Source organism: Arachis hypogaea, chromosome 2 (assembly GCF_003086295.3).
Source record: "Arachis hypogaea cultivar Tifrunner chromosome 2, arahy.Tifrunner.gnm2.J5K5, whole genome shotgun sequence".
NCBI lineage: Eukaryota > Viridiplantae > Streptophyta > Magnoliopsida > Fabales > Fabaceae > Arachis > Arachis hypogaea.
The window spans coordinates 56,107,719-56,129,509 of NC_092037.1; the positions used below are offsets into that span (position 1 = coordinate 56,107,719).

At 33.4% G+C, this 21,791-nt stretch overlaps 1 protein-coding gene across 1 annotated transcript; it reads left to right on the top strand.

Annotated features, from left to right (window-relative positions):
- Positions 1–10,859: 10,859 nt before the first annotated feature.
- Positions 10,860–13,733, top strand: LOC112744643 (probable 2-oxoglutarate-dependent dioxygenase AOP1). The gene is made up of 3 exons (XM_025794325.3): positions 10,860–11,459; positions 12,262–12,583; positions 13,311–13,733. The coding sequence occupies exons 1-3, from the start codon at positions 11,071–11,073 to the stop codon at positions 13,551–13,553; spliced, it is 954 nt and encodes a 317-aa protein (XP_025650110.1). The 5' UTR covers positions 10,860–11,070; the 3' UTR covers positions 13,554–13,733.
- The last annotated feature ends 8,058 nt before the right edge of the window (positions 13,734–21,791 follow it).

The window sequence follows — 21,791 nt, forward strand, 5'->3', positions numbered from 1 at the left end:
ACAATCAATCATACTAGCTTTCCAATACTTGTATGCACATGCTAAGTTCTTCTTTAATTCCTTGTTCGTTTATGATCATGATGCTTTTTTGCTTTTGAATTCACAAAACTCAAGTTGGTAGTCATAATGTCACAGCAACATGTTGCAAATCAAAATTTAGGCTATGCTTATTCATACCTCACATGCATACAGGGAATATAAAGACAATCATGCAAATTAAAGTGCTATAAACAAATGAGAGGAAAAGAAACTTTACAGCCTTGTAATTCATATTCTCTATTGTTGTCATTTTCCTCCCATTCTTCTTCATCCCATACCAACTTCAGGATGCTTTCTCTTCCTCAAGAAATAATTAGAACAATGGCTATAGGGCTAAGATAGATCATGAATGTCTTACACAATAAAATGTTAGTGATACATGTGTTGAAGCAAGCAGAATTAAGAATAACTATCAAGGCACAGAGAAACAAAGACATTGTGATTGCAAAAATCAAATGATGTGCATGATACATTGCATAAAGATATAAGTGGCACACCAAACTTAGTGTGACACTCTCACTTGGAATTGATGCAAGTATCCAGCAAGAATTGGAAGTAAATTTTGTTACATAGCAACACCAAACTTAGAATACAACCATATGTCAATTTATTTGAACTAAAACTAAATACAAGGAACTGTTATATGTTAAATACAATCACCAAGCAAAGAATCTGTCATGAATAAGGATCTCTTAGTGATGTATTAACAAAAACAGTTAATAAAGCAAGAAAATGACTCAAACAAAAAGAAAACTAAAATTGTCCAACTAAATGAAAGATAACACTTCAAAGGCATTATGATTATGCAGACAAGTGGTGTTGCTGGATGATTTGCATAAAAAAAGTAAGTGGCACACCAAACTTAGAATCTTAGTGTGTCACTTCCATGTAAAATTGATGCAATCATCCAAAGGGATTGAAAATAATTTGTTGCAGGGCAACACCAAACTTAGAATGTGATCATATGCCAATTTATTGAAATTTAACTAAACAGACAAAGAAAATGAACCAGACAAAGAAATAAAATGTTACCCAAGGTTGGGTTTCCTCCCAACAAGCGCTCTTTTAGTGTCATTAGCTTGACATGTTGTTCTTCACTTTCTTCCTCTTCTTCTAGTTGGTTAAGAGGAATGACCTCAAGGGGGGAGAAGATTCAGCTACTGTCCCTTGTCTTGGCCTTTCCTCAGCAAGCTTCGTTTTGCAAATGGTTTGATTGATCTTGCTTGCTGGATCAGGGATAGGATTGGTGCTCTTGTTAGTTGCCTTCACTTCTTTGGATTCAAGACTTGGTTGCTGTGTGATTATTGGAGTTTTGTCTTCATCAAGAATTCCTTGCAATGGTGGTTCAATAGGCTCTTTCTTCATGTGCTTCTCTGCTTCACTTGAGTGTGGATTCTCTTGATTGTCTTCCTTACTTTCTCGTTCTTCCAATTCCTCATTCACATTCAACATTTTACTTAATAGTACTTTCATGGAGGAGGTTTGTTGTTCTTCCCAAGATTTCTTCATCTCCTCTTCATATTTTTCGATCACAGATTCAAGGAAAGTTTGTGAGGGTTGTGAATGTTCATGTTCCTTTGTCTCCTCAAGTACAGTTTCATTTTCAAATACCTTCACCACTTCATTCTCCATTGGAGTTTCACTTGATACAGTAGCCTCCTCGTCTTGCTCTTCCACTTTCTCCTTCACATCTACCAAGTGATCTTCATTCTTCTTGCTTAGTGGTTCTAAGTGTTTCCCTCTGTTCTCAAAATGCTCATCCATCTTCTGAAGAAGGATTTTTTTTCTCTCTAGGATTGTTGTTGTTCCTCCATGAGTTGTTCTTGTTTTTTCAACAATTCTCTGAATTTTTGAAGGGGATCCTCAGCTATTAGCTCAAAAGATGAAGGTTGAGAATGAGTTTCTGGATATGTGGTACTTTGGTGAAGTTGTTTTGAGTGGTATGGGATGAATCATGTGGATTATAAAATAAGTTTTGTGGTTGGTGGAATGAATTGTATGGATCTTTAAGGAGACTTTGTGTTGAGGCATAATCAAGTGATGAACAATCTTCAAATGAGGAACTGGGAGGTGAGGTTGGGCAATTTTATATAAGTGAATTGAAGGTTTGCTCAAGTGATGATGGCTCTTGATAAGTGGGGTATGAACTGTCAAATACTTTCTAGTTTTGATCCTCCCATCCACAATGTGAATCATTGTAATCACAGTATGGTTCATTTTGTAGCATTGGGGAACAATTATGCATGAACTTATCGAAAGCATACTCCAATGATGATTTTTCTTGATGAACACAGTATATATCATCAAGATCTCTTTGATTTTGACCCTCCCAATCACAATCTGAGTGGTTGTTATAGCAGTTTAAATTATCTTGTGGCTCTGGGAGGTGTTCATACTTGTTTATTCTTTGTTGATACTCCCATCCACCATTAGCATAATAACATGAATTATTTTGTGGTGTTGGGTAGTATTCCATGGAATTATCCTGATTAGCGTATCCCCACTGATTGGATTGCTCAAAATCTGTAGTTTCTTGGTGATATTTCCAGCCACTATTAGAATAATAACTTGAATCATTTTGTGGTGGAGGGAAATATCCCATATGATTCTCTTGCTCATCTTGTGTCTCTGAAGCAAATCTCCATGGATTGGAGTGCTCATAATCTGTATTTTCTTGCTGATATTCCCAACCATCATTAGAGATTGGTGATGATGGGTAATATCCCATAAAATTTGTTTGATTATAAGATGAGTTGAACTCCATTTTGATTTTGTAAAACACAACACCAATGAGAATTGAAATTCATGTCACAAAGAGAGAATTTCTTAGTGAGGCAAAAACACAAACACCTTGGTTTCAACTTAGAACAGAGAACAAAAACAAAAAAATGCTTGATCTAGACTTCTCACCCACTTAATCATTGTGGATCTAATCAATCCCCGGTAACGGCGCCAAAAACTTGATGGTGTTTTTGTGGAAAAATGGATTTCCAACACACAAATCTAACCGGCAAGTGTACCGGATCGCATCAAGTAGTAATAACTCAATTAGAATGAGGTCGATCCTGCAGGGATTGATGGATCAAGCAACTTTAGTGGGTGATTAGTTTAGTCAAGCTAACATTGATGAATTGAGTGAAAAGTGACCAACAGAATGTAGATGACAAGAAATTTAAAGTTGTAGAAAGTAAAATGGGCAGAAAACTTAAAGTGCAATAAACATAAATTGATAGAAACTTAAATGACAAGAAATGTAAATTGTATTAAATGTAAAGGGTGTGGGTGCTGGAAATTAAAGAAAGCAATAGATTGAGTAACTGGAAAGTTAAATTGCAGGAAGAATAAAAGGAATTGGGATTTAGGATTCAAAATTAAACAAGAGAATTCAAGATGCACTCAATCAGAAAAGTAGAAGATGAAATAAAATGTAGTAGATTTAAATAGCAAAGCAAAATTTCTTGGAAGAGTAAAACAGAATTGAATTTAGCTCAATTACAAAATAAAGTTGAAGATTTCAGGAAATCAAAGAGACTAGAAAGAAAGTCTAGATCTCAATTCCTTCCTTGATCCAACAGAGAACGATTTGCAGAAGAATTAAAGATGAAAGCAATGAAGAAAACTTTGATTCAAATCACAATTCACTTAAAAGTTTGCAGAAGAAGAAAACAGAGAGAATTCTCAAGGTGAGATTGAAACAGAATTTCTTCAATTCTCCACCCAAGATTCAAAACAAAAATAAAAACTAAAAGAGAGAGCTCTCTAATCCTAATGCTCCCTATTGGAGCCAGCCTCTCCCAAATGGAGCTCCCTATTAGAGCCAACCTCCTTTCTAAAATGAAAATGATGCTTTATATAGACTTTCTACAAAATGAAAATAAAAATGAAATTAAAATGAAATTTCTATTCTAACTATCTCTTGTGCCTTTGAGTGGTGTTAATTAGGCTTTTGGCCTTGATGGATTTGGGTTGAAAATAGCCTCTGTTGATTGCTCTTGGCCTTGGAAAAAAATCCACTTGTGAATCGGACTAAGAAGCATTTACGTTTGAGTCAACGTTTGAGGCAAACATTGACTTAAACGTCTTCGTGTGTGGCATTATGCAGAAGGCCAGCTGCTGTCACTCACGTTTGGGTTCACGTTTGAGGTCAAACGTGAGCTCAAACGTGATCTCCTCCAAGGCATTCTTTGGCCAACGTTTGACCTCACGTTTGAGCCAAACGTTGGCTCAAACATTGAGTCCTCCCAGGTATCAATTCATCAGCCAACGTTTGACCTCATGTTTGAGGTAAACGTTGGTGCAAACGCTAGCTCCCTCCAGGGTGTTCCTCTACCAACATTTGACCTCACGTTTGAGGCAAACGTGAGCGCAAACGTTGGGCTAATTTACTAAGTAAATTTAATGCATGCTTCCATTGGTGTAGTTGATAGTAATGCCAATTAATTCATTTAACGCCTTGGTTCATCCATTGGCATTACTAATGAATTATTTCTTGCATGCATGCTTATATTTACTTAATAATGCATTAACGTTGCATTCATTCAATTCTTTCTCAATTAAGTGCATGCATGCTTTATTAATGCCTTGAACTAATATTACTTGCATGCATTCACTCAATTGATGAACGTTAGTGTTCACTTGTGCAACGCCATGATTTATTGGCTTATATGCATGCATAAGGCATTAATGCATGCCACGGCTTCATGGTCATGGGCCAAGCTTTTAAAAGCGTGGCATAAAGCTCTAAAGTGTGCTCAATCTTCAAAGTGTGTCCAAAATTCTTCTTTTCTTCTTTTCAGCTTATTTTGTGCTCTTTTTGCTTCTTTTTCTTCTTATTTTCTACAAAATTTATAAAATCAAAAGATCAAGGAAATATACCAATTAAACACAAAATCATGCGATAATTAAGCACAAATCATCAATTTCTTGTATGAAAAAACATAGAAAAATATGACATGGTGACATATCATCATTGTGGTTACCTAGGGTTATTTGTGCATTCATTCTTGCTTATTCTTTACTTGCACTCTAGGATATTTAATTGAGGAACATGCTATCTCTTTTGATTATGTGGTTGTCGTTTTCACCCGGCCAATGTGTATGTTCTAAAGTGCGCGCACACTTAGGACACACATATTGCCTTTTATCATACCACACATCTAACTTTTTCTCAATTCTTGTTTTCTATAGCAACCTAGAGCCCCGGTGCCCACCATATGAAGGTGGAGCCTTTTAGAGTATCTCGTCACCCCCGGATTGTGTGCATGCACGGAGGACCATGCAACGTCTAAGTGTAGGGAAGGATCCGCAATTTCGGGGCATAAATCTTTCTTTCTCAACACTTGCACTATTTTTCTAGTTTTTTTTAGTATATTTTTGTGAATATTTGCTTAGTATTTTATTACATTATGCTTTGCTTAGTTTGTTTGTATATATCTTTGCTTGATTATAGTTTTATGATAGTTATATTTGCATGTTGCCTAGTATAGTAAATAATTTTCGTAAAACAACAAAGAATTTGAAGAAATCTCCTTTTAAGGTGTTCCACTGATTAGATTTGAAAATTTGTTTTTGAACTTGCTTGAAGGATCTTTCTTATGGAACATAGAAAAGAGCTTGAACAAATACCTTGTGAGATTTTAGCTTTGATTGTGTGGTTACATATTTTCAACCATCATTTTTGTTCTTGTGTGTTATACTCCTTTTATGATTGTGATCTTAGATTTGCTTTAGTCTATATGTCCTATATTTGATGTTTTGAATTGCATTTAGTATGATTGAGGCCATCTTTGAATTTGAACTCACTAACCCATACGGCGATCCCTTACATCTACCTTTGCAAACTACTTTTGGGCCTTTTAATTTCCCTTTGTTCTCATTATAAGCACATCATTCACCCTAAGTGAAAAACCATTATGTCCTTGAATTGTATCTTTGATTAGCTTGGGTTTGAGTGTGTGTGTTAATCAAGTGTGGGGGAATTTGTGGAAAAATATTGGTAGTTAGTGCTTTAGGGTATTCATTGAGAATATTTGGAAAAATGGGTAAACACTCACGCATCTATCACTTAAAATATATGCATCCCTCTTTGGTAATCAAAGAAAAAAAATTTTTGAAAAAAAATAAAAAAAGAAAAGAAAAAAAGAGAAAAAGAAAAAAAGAAAAAAATGATAATAAGAATGTAAGTAAGAGATGCATATGTGGTTGAATTGAAAAGAAGCATGCATGAGTGAATGTGAGAAAAGGGATAAATGGGTAGTTAGGTTGTTTTGTTATGTATATAGGATGATATAGGATTGGGTGGGATACTTGAGCTAATCAAAGATCCAATCTATTAGCCACTTAACCATGTTAATCCTACCCTTACCTAAGCCCCATTACAACCCACAAAAGTCCTCATGATATTTGCATTCACGCATCAAATGTTAGTTGATTGTTAGATGACTTGCAAATCTTTGAGAAACATGATTAAGGGAGGATTGAGTGATTAAGCTCTAAACACTGAGCGACTAGAGTGTAAACACATCCGTTGAGGGGTTCAATCACTCAATTCTATGTTTCCATTCCTTATCTTGTATCTTCTTTCAAGTTATTGAACTTAATTTTTGAAAATTTTCAAATCAAATCTTTAGACATTGATCATATTGCTATATTTGCTTTGTCTTAGCCCTAAGTTTTTATTTTGGATTGATTGAGATTCTTTTGTTGGTTTTTACCAAACTCAATAGGAATCATAGTATAGATATATATAGATAGCATTTAGTATAGTTACATGCATGTAGGTAGTTGCATTAATAATTACCCCTTCATTCATCTCCTTTGGTTGGTTTAACATGAGGACATGATTTGAGTGGATTCCATCACATAAACCCACATTTATTCACCTAAATAGCATGCTTTTGGTATTTCTTCCTAAATTGTGCTTGAAAGTGAAAACATGTTCTTTTGTACTTAATTTAGTCAATTTTATTCACTTTAATCCCATTTGGTGCCTTGATGTATTTGTTAAGTGATATCAGGTTTTCAAGGCAAGTATGGGATGGAAGAAGTGAAGAGAAAAGCATGCAAAAGGGAGAAATCATGAAGAAAATGAAGTAGGAAAGCTTCTGCAAAGGTGCGTACGCACAGTGACGCGTGCGTACGCACAACGGTGACTTCGTGCAAGGATGCGTATGCACCAAATGTCGTGCGTACGCACGATGGAATTTTTGCGCAAAGATGCCTACGCACCGTAGGTCGTGTGTACGCATGATTGCATGCACGTGAGCTCATTAATTGCAAATCGCTGGGGGCGATTTCTGGGCCCCCAAAACCCAATCCAACTCATTTCTGAAGCTATTTCAACCCCAATTCAAGTGGAAACAAGGGGGGAGAAATTAGGGTTAGTTTAGCATTATGTAGGTTATTTTTCCAGAGAGAGAAGCTCCCCTTTCTCTCTAGAAATTAGGGTTCTTAGTTTATTTTTCTTGTAATTTCTCTTTTTAATTCTTGTTTTAATCTAGTTTCTTCTACTTTTCCTTGTTCTATTGTCTTAATTTCATTACTTTATCTTGTCACTTTCTTTATTTTTGCCACTTTTATGTATTTGCACTCTTGTCACTTTCATTTACATTTAATGCAATTTTATGTTTCATGCCTCTTTTAGTGCTTTATTGAGTTTCTATCTTTATTTTCCTTGCTTGGTAGTTGTAGCATTTATTATTTCTCGTCACTTTATCATGCTTTCTTTCTATGCCTACCAAGTGTTTGATAAAATGCTTGGTAGGATTTTAGCCTAGTTTTCTACACTCTTGGTTGGGAAATTGTGTGGTTTAAGTGAACTTGAGTGGTGGATGTCCATTCCACATTGTGTGAGGGTTGTTAATTAATTTGGTTTCCACTGACGCTAGTCTTTCACTAAGTTAATTAGTGAGTTGATTAGGACTTGTGGATTGAAATTAATTATGTCCTTTTGACTTATTCTCGATGTAGGGTTGACTACTTGGGATTAATCCACAAAAAATTATCATGTTTGTGGTCCACAACTAGGATAGGAAGTCCTAATTACCCAATTCTCACCAAGAGCTCTTTTTGGCATTTAAATTCTATTTGCATTGCTTTTACTTGCATGTTAAGTCACTTTCTTGTTATTTACCTTTCTTGCCATTTCCATTTCCTTGCCTTTTTATTTCATTTCACTTTATATTTCTTGCAATCTCATGTCATCAACCCCCACTTTTCCATAGTCAATAATAGACACTTCATTGCAATTCCTAGGGAAGACAATCCGGAATTTAAAAATCCCAGTATTTTTGTATTGATTGTGACATTTTTAGATTTAAATTTGATATTGGTCAATTGTTGGATTTGGAAATATACTTACAACGCCAATCTTATTTTGAGATAAATTCTGAACCCACTTTAGGCCATCATCAAATTTGGCGCCGTTGTCGGAGAGTTGTAATGGTGCTTGTTATTGGCTATTGTAAATATGTTTATATGTGAATATGTGAATAGTTTGCGTTTGATTGATTGCTTATTTTTTTTTTTTGCTAATTTTAGAAGTCTATTTTGCTTGTTCTTATTATCTCTTGTTTTTATTTCCTTTTCCTTCTATGAGTTCTCACCCATTGCATTGTGAGTTTTGTTGTTATTGTACTATATAGGAATTTGAGAATTTCAAATGCTTGTTACATGGATGGAATTAAAGGAATTCACAACAAGATTTGGATGCACAAGCTTTGGAATCTCAAAAATTTTGGAGAATACAAGCTATGAGCTCCCAACAAGAAAAACAAAAAGCAACCAAGAAAAATATTTTCACAATATTAAACGAATATAAGTCTAAGTTTATTTATTTTGTCTTAAATCTTTATATTAGAGAATTATTTATTATTTTGATAAGTTTGTAAATTTATTATCTAATATTTAAAAGTTTATTTGTATTAATTGTTTACTATTTTATTTTTATATTTAAAAGTTTATTTGTATTAATTGTTTACTATTTTTTAAATAAAAAAATAATTAAAACATATAACTATTAAAATCGACGGCAGAGTTGTCGCTTTTTAAGTTTAAAATAGACAAAAAAAAACAAAATATAGACACAGAATTTGTTGATATCTAAATAATTAAATTGGCGGCAACCGTGTCGATTTTATTGAATTAAATATAGACGGCAACATTGTCGATTTTATTAAGCATTATAGACGAAAATATCGTCGATTTTATTGAATCAAATATCGACGAAAATGGCGTCGATTTTATTTAATAATATCGACGACAACGTTGTCGATTTTAATAAGAAGGTAACATTTTCAAACTCATATTATAGACAGAAACGTTGTCGATTTTATTAAATTATTATCGACGCCTAAGCAAGCCGTCGATTTTATTAAAATTTTAAAAAATCAACAAGCTTAATAGCGACCACCTACGCCGTTTATTTTGCCGTCGAATTTTATATTATCAACGGCTTAGCCGTCGATTTTGCCATCGATTTTAACGATATTTCTTGTGGTGCAAAACACTAAATTAGAATATCTTAAAAAAATCTCTCAGCCCAACGAGAATACCCGTCCTGCCCGTCAAAACCCACAGTTTAAGTAGTTTGAGTTAGGTGGACTTTTAATGTGTAACAATCTCAATTTTTCAGCCTATTTTATCTTTTTTAATTTTTAATGGGTTATACAGACCGACTCAACAAATTTAGATCCGTTTGTCACCTCTAATTTCAAAAGATCTAACTAGTAATTGATATGAATTATGATTACAGAATATAATAAAATGTATGTTCAACAAGCATATTTTTTTATTCACAATAATTGTTGCTTTGAATATTTGAAATATTTAATTACAATCAATATATTCAAATCGTTGTTTTTGTCCTTTTTCTATTTTTAATTTCTTCAAGTTGGGGATAATTTAGCCAACTAATTAAGAAAATGACTATTATTATACTAGCAGGTAGAACATTGAAATGACGAGGAGTAGTCATCAATTAGTTTATCTGTTTTTAAAAAGTTTGAAAATAAAATGCACATACTATCTCACATAATTAAAATTTTATTGTTTTGCAATAAAACATCCAATACATGTCATAAATTGTGGTCCTCATCAAATCAAGTAAATATAAAGTTGATGGATTATTTGAGTCGGATTGGTCTAATAATTAGTTTATTAGTCTGTTTAAATAAATTATTTAAGAATTTAAATTTTATTTTGTGTATGATCAACAATAAATTTTTAAATAAAATTTAAATTAATTATTGACTTGTCAGTTAAAAAATATCGTAGAAAACTACAAAATTAACACATACTTAAATTATTTTATCAACATTATATTTGTATTTTTTTAAGTGATTAATGATTTTGTTTTTTTTTTTTGTTTCTTTAATTCAGTCATGCTTAATCAATAAACTATTATTAATCAAATCAATCCAGGACGTCATATTTAGTGGTCCTGAACGGAAATACGGGCCCCCAAAATCAAGCAATGACAGATTAATAATGGTTATTTATTTGTTAAATACATCAATAAATATTGAGAATCATACCAAAAAACAAAACTACTATATTTGAAGGACACGTTACCATAACCTCACAATATTTCTTTGTTATTCGGTTATATTTATATAACAACTAATTTGGATAGGTCGAGTAATTAATTTAATCGTTTACTTAAGTAAGTATTAGGAATTTGAATCTTACTTTGTGTATGAAATAATTTATTGGCCAATAACAAACTATTAAATAAAATTTAAATTAGTAACGAATTAGTCCTTAACCTCTCAAATTATTAAAAAATACCGTGGAATAAAAAGAAAACTATTTTCATAGAATTTGTATTGAACTCATATACTTAAATTAATGGAGTAATCAAACTATAATATCAAGTGATAAATCATTGATGAATCAAGCGATAAAAGAAACCAAGCACCATTGATGAATCAAGCGAGGCTAGCTATATAGCCTAAACAAAACGTCAGTAACACAAAATAATCATTAGGTAATTAGGGAGCTAAAAGAGTCCAAAATTAAGGGATCATCATAATCATGGGATCCCAAACACAGTTTAATAATTCTCATCCCTCGTTACCACTAATAGACTTCACAACCGAAAATCTGAACCCTGGTAGTGACTCTTGGGTTTCAACATGCCAAGTTGTGCGTACAGCGCTTGGCGATCATGGTGGTTTTCTCGCACTGTATGACGAAGTTGATTCAGAGGTTTATGACTCTGTTTACTCTGCAATGGAACAACTGTTTGATCTTCCAATTGAAACTAAAAGGAAGAGCACCACTGAGAAGCCTATATTTAGTTATTCTGGTCAACTCTCTAGAATACCCTTGTATGAATCTGTGGGTATCGTGGATCCGCTCAGCGTAGATCAGTGTCGAAAGTTTACCCATGTTATGTGGCCTCAAGGGAATGATCATTTCTGGTAATTAACTTTTTCTTGTGAACTTCAAATTTAGAGTAATTCTATATGAACACTCGTGTTTGACCTTTAATTAAATTTGATACTAGTAAATAAGGTTTGTAATTTTCTTTTTTACTTTGTTTCTTACTCTTTTAGTTGAACTTCTTAAATTCTTTACAAAAGGAAAAACAAAAGGAGTTATAAAGATTCGTAGCTGGTGTTTATAAGTATAGAAGTAGACTTTTTCTTAAATTCTTTTTAGATAGATATTTATGCACATATATATTTAGTTTTAGTTAGCTTTTGATTTATTTTTTACTATTTTATCCATTTTTTATTTTTATAATTATGTTATATATACACTCAGAATTAATCACTAATCAAATATTACGTATAAAAGTATGTATTTAGCATTTCATAAGTATATTCCTGTAAATAAATTTGATTATTAGTTTATTATAAGTTTGATTATTATTCTGCTATACCAAGTTTGATTGTTTTTTAGGTAATTATTTAATTAAAAAATGTGTGAATCAAATATGTATAAATAATTAAATATACACAAATACATCATAGTTAATTTAATATCTAATTTTTAGTATATATAGAGAATTTTCGCTGCTCTTGTAATGAATCCTCTTTTTCCATTGATTTGTCTAATGATGAATTAATCCCTAACCTTGATACACAACACTAGTCTTTTTGCTCTATAAGCAGTTTTTTACGCTGTAAATATATAAAAATATTAAATCCTTATATAATTTATTTGTCATCAAATATATTGACTGAATATTTGTGATTTAACTACACTCTCAACACGTAGCAAAAGTGTCCATTCCTATGCAAAGCAATTACAAGGACTAGACCACGTTGTGAAAAGAATGTTGTTTGAAAGCTATGGACTGGAGAACAAGAAATTAGAATGTTTACTGGATTCAACTGATTATGTGCTCAGAAGTTACAAGTACAGAACACCAAAAGTTGGTGAAAGCAACTTGGGAGTGGCTCCTCATTCAGACACAGCTTTCCTAACGATACTAAATCAGAAGGTAGAAGGCTTGGGGGTTAAGCTCAAGAATGGGGAATGGTTTGAAGTTGGTGTTTCATCCTCTTTGTATTTGGTTATGGGTGGTGATGCATTGCAGGTTAGTCACATTTAAATTTGACATGTACCTAGCTAGTACAACATCTATTTTTTTCTCTCACTGTTTTAAATATGAAAAAATTTAAGAAACCAACTACATTATGAGCCACCTCAAGCCAATCTCTTGTATTTTTAATTTTAAAATTCAAAAAATTAAAAATAGTAGAGATTATTTTTTCTTTTTTATAACAAACCTTCTATTTTAAAATTAGTTGGCCCTAATTGAACAATGTACTTCATTTTCTAGTAAAATGCAATTATCATACCGTTAGGATCGGAGAAAAAAAGAAGTGGTTTTTATAAAAAAAGATAAATTTTACTTATTATAATTGATATATACTTTATATTTTTTAAAATTATGGTGATACTTCGATATTCTTAAGGAGATAAATATTTTAAAACTTTAAAAAATACTAATGAGAAAAATACTAGGAAATAATGTATTTAGTGGCTAACAAATCCTATTGATAACATCGTTTTAAGAGAAAACTTATGAGTAAAAGAATTATTTTTCTCAACATAATCGAACCAAGTACCTTTATTTTAATAATAACAAAAATAAATCTCCAATGTTAAAAAATTAAAAGAAAGTGCAGAATTAAAACGAAACAAGGTTCACAGTCTTTGATAATTTCACTTGATTTTTGGCACAACTAATTGAGAAATATACTTCAAAATTTTTTACGTTGCTCTGACTTAGTAAATAACTTGAAATTTTCATGGCACAGGTGTGGAGTAATGACAGAATACCTGCTTGTGAACACCGTGTCTTGGTAAACTCAAAGATAGATAGATACTCTACGGGGCTGCTTTCATATGTTAATAACATAATGGAACCACAAGAGGAGCTTGTGGATGAGGAAAACCCTCTTTGTTACAAGCCTTTTGACCATTACGGGTACCTCCGTTTCTTTCTCTCAGAAGAAGCTCTGAAATCTACTTCACGTATTAAAGCATATTGTGGAATCTAACACACATACATTGTGATGTACTTGGTTGATCCATGGTTTTAATTTCAATTGTGCAAACCCATTAGAACTTAAAAATATGTGTGCTAGTTTGTGTGGTGTCCTTATGATTCTAATGTCAGTTAAAATTTACGTTTCGTATTATTATTGATGTTTTATATGTGATATGTTATGTTTATTTCAGTAATTTTTATGTAATATAGTCGTCAACTTCTTGTCGGATGAATGCGACAAAAGAGTAGTGTGTTATCCGATCATCTGAGATGAAATAGGCAAACTCATGTTTGTGAATTGAGATTACAAAGCATAATAGGTGCAAATAAGTGATATATTTGTATTTTGAGTTTAGATTAAATAATGATGGTATAACTTGAAATCATTATTACCAGTTATATGATAGTTATAAATAGACAAACACATTCTTCTATTTTAAAAGCAACTGTTTGTTCCTAGAGCCTTTGCCTTTTTCTTACATTTATAGATCTATTTTTAGTCTTGCTATTTTTACTTTTGATTGAATTTCTATGTGCTATATTACGCTTTTAGCATTATAGTGTAATAATTTCTTTTAATTTTTTCGTTAAAATATACTTTTTCTTCCAGAAATTTTTTGAAAAACTTTAAGAATATACTTATAATATACTTTATTTTAAATTTGTTTATGTTGTTTTAAATATATTTTAATTATATGTTTGATGGTTAATATCATTAATAAAAATACTGACATGATAATCATATACGTGTCACTAACATGTGACATTCATAGGCTGTGATATCACTAGCATGTCATAAATTGCCCACATGGAGAGTATAATTGAAACATTTTTAAAATGTTCGAAAGGTTTTTCAAATATTCGAGCAAATAGAAAATCGAGGAACTTGCTTTCTTGTCCAGTCATAAACCATGCCGAGAGAAGAATCTACAATGACACTTTGGTGCTTAAGTTAGTTGAGTGTTTTTGAGTGTTTTTAATGTAGCTTCTCTTATATCTATTTTGGCTTACTCCTCATTTTAAATGCATGTTTACTACCGTTACTGAGAAAACAATTGTATTAGTTAATGTTCATCATGATCTGGTCGTTATTCCTATTCTATAACCGGTTTAGGCTACTCTTTCATAATTGGATATTTTAATACTATGAACCTGCAATCCCATAGTTTTAGAGTATCTGAGATTACTGGATTTCTTCATTTCAGCATAGTTTTACTCCATTATGAATTAGGAACATTTTACATTGCGTTAATATCATTCTTAGGCCAAATTGGCTTCTAGGAACTTGGGTCTAGTCCAAAACGGTGCCCCAAATTACACAACATTTCTTTATGAGTTTTTTGGCTCATTTATTTCAGTCCAAGTGATGCGCTCTTTAGTACTTTTTCTTGTTTTAAATTTTTGTATTTTTAGATTTAATGATAGTTTTTTTTATAATCTCATCACTTTGAAGTCTTATTTGCCACTAAGGTATTTTTTAAGTGTTACTCAATGACATACAAGATTAAGAAAGAAAAACAAGTAGTAAAGGAAAGCATGTTGATGCAGGTTTTACACCACAATACCATCGATAAGTGCATTGGGTCGTACCAAGTAATAAACTCACAATGAGTGAGTGTCGATCCTACAAGAATTAACGGATTAAAAAATCAATGGTCAATCAATTATTCTAGTCAGACAATCAAAATCAGGGTTTCTAGAAGCTTTAACATAAACAGTAAAATAACAAAAGCAAACAGTTAGTATTGAAAGAAAATATAATTAAAGGAGAGTTAAGGTTTTATAGATGTTGAAGCTTCCGGATTAATACTTTTCACTTTTTACCTTGATCATGCAAAGATACAATTATAGCAAATCATCAATAATCAAACTACAATTCTTTGGTAATTCGATTTCTCTTTAACCTAATTAATTGCTAATCCCTAAGTCTACTATTTAAGAAAAGAGTTAAACACATTCACTAATTCATAAGCCACACAATTCATAAGAATCTCTCCTAGTTAATTTTATGTCACTTATCAAGTCTAGTTTCAAAACTAAAGAGTTGTGAGAATTGGTTTTCAAGCTTAATTTAATTAATCAACTTTTCCAAGAAGTTAAAAGAATTCAAGTTAGAAAAAAATTGTTTTCCAATATATTCAAACCCTTTTTGATGATGAACGAAAATCTATTTTTGAACAGATATCAATACATAAATCAAAGGAAGAAAAAACTAGTATATTAATTCATGGAATCAACAGAGCTCATAAACTTAACCAAGGAGAATTAATTGCTCATGTTCTTCAGAATAAAAATCCTCGAAAAAAACAAAAACTTTTGAAGGAGAGAAGAGAAGAGCCTCTAGAGTCTCTGACTTTTTTCTTAAATACTAACCCTAAAAGAAATTCAAATTCAAACTAAAACAGAATTAAAATTCAAATAAAATAAAATCTAACTAATTAATGATTGCCTCCAGCAAAGCTTTCAATCTTATCTTCTTGCAAATCCTTAATAAATGATGTGATTAGTGGGCTTGAGTTAACCCATTAATTGATCATATAAATAATGAGAAATTGGAGATTTATTGGCTTGATTTGATGCCCCTAGAGGTAGCAAGCAATCTCACGTGGTACGTGAGGGATTCATGTTGTACGTGAAGCCTTCTTGATGGCCTAAATTGCTCCCTGTTTTGGTTCACGTTGTACGTAAGTGAAACTACGTTGTACGTGGTCTTGAAAACCTTCAATTGTGGCCTCTGTTTGCTCCAGGCATTGTACGTAAAAAATCTCACGTACTACGCGAAAGTGTAATCATGCATACGCATGATGTCTCAAAATCTTCTTGTTGTGCATATGCATGGATCATACGTATGCATGATGGCTACGTCCTACGTGAAAGCCTTCACATCCCACGTCTAGTCTTCTACATACTACGTTGAAATGGAGGGTCATGCGTACGCATGAATGAGCAAATTTTGCCACTTGCGCGTACACATGGCTCATGTGTACGCACGGCTTCTGTTTTGGTGTTGTATGCCAATGCTCTCACATTGTACGTTGGAGTGATGTCTTATGCCCTTGAGAGTGCATAGTTCATTTGCCATGGCACTTCTGTTCAATTTAGGAGGCTTTCTATTTGTATCCAGAGGGCTTTCTGTTTATTATCGCTCTTCTTGGTCAAAGTGATTCCTTGCCTCCTTTTCTTTTTGATATTTTCAAATTCTCTTCCAAATTTTTTGAAATCAATAAATGCACACTAACTCCAAGTATTGCTCAATCAACCATGAAAACGTTGTTTAAGTTGCAATAATTCTTAGTTTATTGGATGGAATTCTAAGAGAAAAATACTAAAGATGAGCATATATCACGACACCAAACTTAAGCTCTTGCTTGTCCTCAAGAAAGAAAAGAATCATGGCTTAGTCATCAAACTTTCCAACCTTATAATACAAGGGTGAATGGTTGCAATACAAATGAGTTTGGTTTTCTGTTTCACTTATGCACAATTCAACACAATTGGTTATAATCTTTCAAGGCTTCTGTCTGAATTAGATTATAGAGTCCTTCCTTGAACCATCACCTTGAAGCAAGCTTATTTACTTTCTTTCCACAATTTATTTTCATTGGGTGCTTTGCACCTTGAGCCTAACCGTGACTCTAAATATTTTGTCTCAATTTTTGCTCAACACAGAAACACCACAAACACATAGTTAGGCAGCTCTTTGAGCTTACATTGTCCTTTTAACGTTCCCCATCATTGGTGCTCAGAGCCTTTGGCTTCCTCATTTTGGGGGGGTGCTTTGCACCTCGAGCCTATTTGTGACTCTAAATACTTTATTTTCAAGCTTTTTGCTTGATACATAAGTGCCACAAGCACTTGACTAGGATGCTCTTTGAGCTTATTTTTCTTTTAATTTCCTTAGTCAGTGGTACTCTGACTCTTTGGCTTCAATTCTAACCCCTTTTTCTTAGTTATTGTTCCTTACTTTCTTGCTTCTTCAAGGCTTTGTCATGTATAAAGATTTCATAATAGTCCTCTAGACTAAAACTTCAAGCAATTTAGCTCAGCTTGTATTGAACAATCTTAGTTATTTTAGCCTTCCAAACTCACATTGTCATGCTCTTTATGATTCATCCCTATTTCTTTTTATTTTTTTCTTAGCACATGACTCCTTGCCATGTCTAGGAGCAAGCACAATTATAATTGTGGGTTGTGATGGACAAGTAATGATATGTACATGACAAATAAGAATTTTAAATGTATTATATAAGATAGAACAAAATAAAATGAATGCATATAATTAAAAAGGCAGGAAACAATTAAAATTCAACAACCTTAGTTCTCACTGCCTTTCTCTTCACCATCTTCTTCTTCATCACTTTTTAGGCTATGTAGAGTATAGCCTCCAACACCAAACTTAGAATGGTTGCTTGTCTTCAAGTAACAAAGAAAAGAAGAAATAATGGTGATGGAAATAAGCATAAAGAGGATTATCAAGTGAAAGCAATCAAACAGTGCAAAAGCTTATTCAAATCAAACAAACCAAATTAAAACAAAACTAAAGAAAAGATAAAACAATGTAACATAACTAGGTTGTTAATATTTTTGCATGGGGGTGGACCTTGTGTAAGAACCGGAGTTTGTCACGTAAAACCGTTTTAATAAAATAATTTTAGTGCCCGGAGTAGATTCAAAATTTAGAAGTTTTAATTTGAACATATAAAGGTAAAATTCGATTTCGATGAATTTTTCTGAGTTGAAAAATATATCTTTTTCGAAAACTTTTTTGTAAAAATGCGTACTGGCGCTTAAGCTGGTAGTATAGGCTCTAGTCTGTCCAGGACCACGTATTTTGGGAAATAAGATTTTGAAAATTGATTTATTATTTTGAAAGGATAAAATAATTTAGAATAAAAAATCGGGCACTAATTTTAAAGGTTTTGGCCCAAAGTGGGCCAAACGGACCAAAACTGCTAACGGGTTGGACCAGGCCCAAACCGGGCCCAAGGCCCAACATATATATGCTCATTTAATGAGCATTTCAGCTCATTCCACTTCATTTTGAAGAAGGGGGCGCATCTTGAGAAGAGAGGAGAGGTAAGGGTTTGGTCACTATTCACCTCCTCCTTCTTTTAGCCATAACTTGAGCTACGAAATTCCGATTGACGAGCCGTTTGCGGCCATGTGAGCGTCAAGTATTTCATTTCTATCTAAGAAAATTTGGTAAAAACTTGAAGCTCATGCTCTAGTTTCCTGCCCTTACATTCTTGCGTTTTTGGGTTTAGTTTTTGAGTAAATTTTGTGATTTTATTTGTTTAGGGGTGATCTAACATTGGAGTATTATTTGATTTTACCCCTAATCTCGTTGGGTAAGGTAAGGTTTCACTAAACCCTTATTTTTAGTTGTTTTATGTATCTTAGGTTTTGATTTGATATATATATGATGTTAGTTTGAGCGTTGGTGGCTTGTTGGTGAGTTGAAAGCTTGTTGGATTCCAATCATGGTGCGGTGTACATTTTGGGGATCGGCCAAGGTATGGTTTCGGTCTCCTCTATGTAATATGTAATATCTCTAGACACTTAGGCTAGTGGACCATAGGATAGGATTGAAAATGGATGTTGACGAATATGATGTATGATGACTTTGAGTATATGTAGTACGATGATGAATTATTGATGTTGTGTTAAGATTAATGGATTATTGATGTTGTGTTAAGATTAATGGATTATTTATGTTATGTTGAGATAGGTGTTGGGTGATTATTATGATAATGATGGGTGGTAAGTGATGGATCTATGTATGAGAAATTATTGATGTGTAATGTTGTTGTGCAATATTTGGGAGCATAATGATTTGATGATGAGTTATGAAAATATTATTGATGAATGATGAGTTTGAATATTGATGTTGAGATTAATTGATGAGGATTTGTAGTGGGTGTTGATATTGTTGTTGGTTGATGATGACTATGAGTGTTTATGATGGATTTGGATATGGATGATTAAGGATTTGTATGATGTTGAATGGTGTACTTGGGATATCATGGATGGTTGAGTTGGGAGAGGAATGGTATGGACTTTTATGTTGTTTTGGGATTGTTTGGGTTGTGATTTGTATGAGTTTAAATTGTGAGTTTTGCCGAAATTGAGTTTTTAGTGTTTTTGGTAAAAATAGATTTTTAGTGAACTTTGATGGATCATAACTTAAGCCTCAGTTTTCAAAATTTATTGAAATTTGCTTTAAATTAAAGTTCATTGAAAAATCTTTAAATGGATGTAAAGTTTGTAGGAAATGGACTTTTGTAGAGGAAGTTATGATTATTCAAAGTTTGGTGTCAAAATGTGAATTCTATGCATGCTGCAGAATTTGTGATTTCTGGTTTGTATATGCACGCACACTCAGGGGAAGGCATGCTGTTGAGAGCGCTAGCACGACCTGTGCGCATACACAACCAACGAAATTTTGCAACCTGTGCGCATGTAGCCCTGTCTGCACGCACACGTTTGAAGGTGCACTCAGTTGAGGGCGTTCACATGCCTTGTACGGATGAACAGAGTTGAAATTTTTACTACCTGTGTGTACGCAGACCTCTATACGTATGCACACATTTGAAAACTTTCCTGGGCGTGCGCACGCACACCCTTGTGCATACGCACATGCCCTGTTTCTCAACTAAAATCTTGCTTTTAACTGCTTCACCTTCCCAACAAGCTTGTAAACTTCTATGACACCTATTTAAGAATTTTTGGCTTCTTCTTGGGTACTAAACATAGAGAATACTATAAGTGAGTTTAACTAGATATTTCTGGCAAAAGTTTAGAAGACAGAGACTTAGGTTTTTGGAGTACTGAGGGTGTTTTAGATGAGTGAAATGGTAGAGTGCTGTAAAGACTATTGGTTTGATAAAATTGTGGTGTTGTGAATTTGATGATGAACTTGAGACATTGAGGATGAATGATTGTGGACTATGAGATGGATATAAACGGACTTATGCTATGAGCAATGTTCTCTGAAATTGAGAATGTGATTATGATATGCATTGTTCTCCGTCGTAGGGGCTGTGGCAGTCTCCCGCCTACGTTCGAATGTGAGGATTGAAGCTGGGCTTCTCACTCATAATTATCGCTCAAGAGGAAGGTGGTAGGGCACTGATGAGCGGATAATTTATACGCTTTTTGGCATTGTTTTTATATAGTTTTTAGTAAGTTTAAGCTACTTTTAGGGATATTTTTATTAGTTTTTATGTTAAATTCACATTTCTGGACTTTACTATGAGTTTGTGTGTTTTTCTGTGATTTCAGGTAAATTCTGACTGAAATTGAGGGATTTGAGCAAAACTCTGAAGAAGGCTGACAAAAGGACTACTGATGCTGTTGGAATCTGACCTCCCTGCACTCAAAATGGATTTTCTGGAGCTACAGAACTCCAATTGGCGCGCTCTCAACAGCGTTGGAAAGTAGACATCCAGGGCTTTCCAGCAATATATAATAGTCCATACTTTATTCGAAGAATGACGACGTAACTTGGCGTTAAACGCCAAGTACACGCTGCTGTCTGGAGTTAAACGCCAGAAAAACGTCATGATCCGGAGTTGAACGCCCAAAACACGTCATAACCTGGAGTTTGACGCCAAGAAATGCCTCTACTCGTGGATTGATCAAGCTCAGCCCAAGCATACACCAAGTGGGCCCCAGAAGTGGATTTATGCATCAATTACTCACTCATGTAAACCCTAGTAGCTAGTCTAGTATATATAGGACATTTATCTATTGTATTAGACATCCTGGATTGTATTTTGAATCCTGTGATCACGTTAGAGAGGGCTGGCCATTCGGCCATGCCTGAACTCTTTGCTTATGTATTTTCAACGGTGGAGTTTCTGCACACCATAGATTAAGGGTGTGGAGCTCTGCTGTACCTCAAGTATTAATGAAGTTCTATTATCTTTTATTCAAATCTCTCTTATTCTTATTCCAAGATATTCATTCGTACCCAAGAACATGATGAATGTGATGAGTCAGATTACCCTCATTATTATTCTCACTTATGAATGTGAGTGATTGACAACCACTCCCGTTCTACATGCAACAGAGCTTGAATGTGTATCTCTTAGATTCCCCAACAGAATCTTCGTGGTATAAGCTAGATAGATGGCGGCATTTATGAGGATCCGGAAAGTCTCACCTTGTCTGTGGTATTCCAAGTAGGATCCTGGGAATCCGGAAAGTCCAACCTTGTCTGTGGTGTTCTGAGTAGGATTCCGGTAAT

Coding starts and splice junctions, on each gene's coding strand:
- LOC112744643 (XM_025794325.3), top strand. CDS start 11,071: ATGGGATCCCAAACACAGTTTAATAATTCTCATCCCTCGTTACCACTA. Junction 11,460..12,261: donor CAAGGGAATGATCATTTCTG/GTAATTAACTTT, acceptor CTCAACACGTAG/CAAAAGTGTCCATTCCTATG. Junction 12,584..13,310: donor TGGGTGGTGATGCATTGCAG/GTTAGTCACATT, acceptor TTCATGGCACAG/GTGTGGAGTAATGACAGAAT.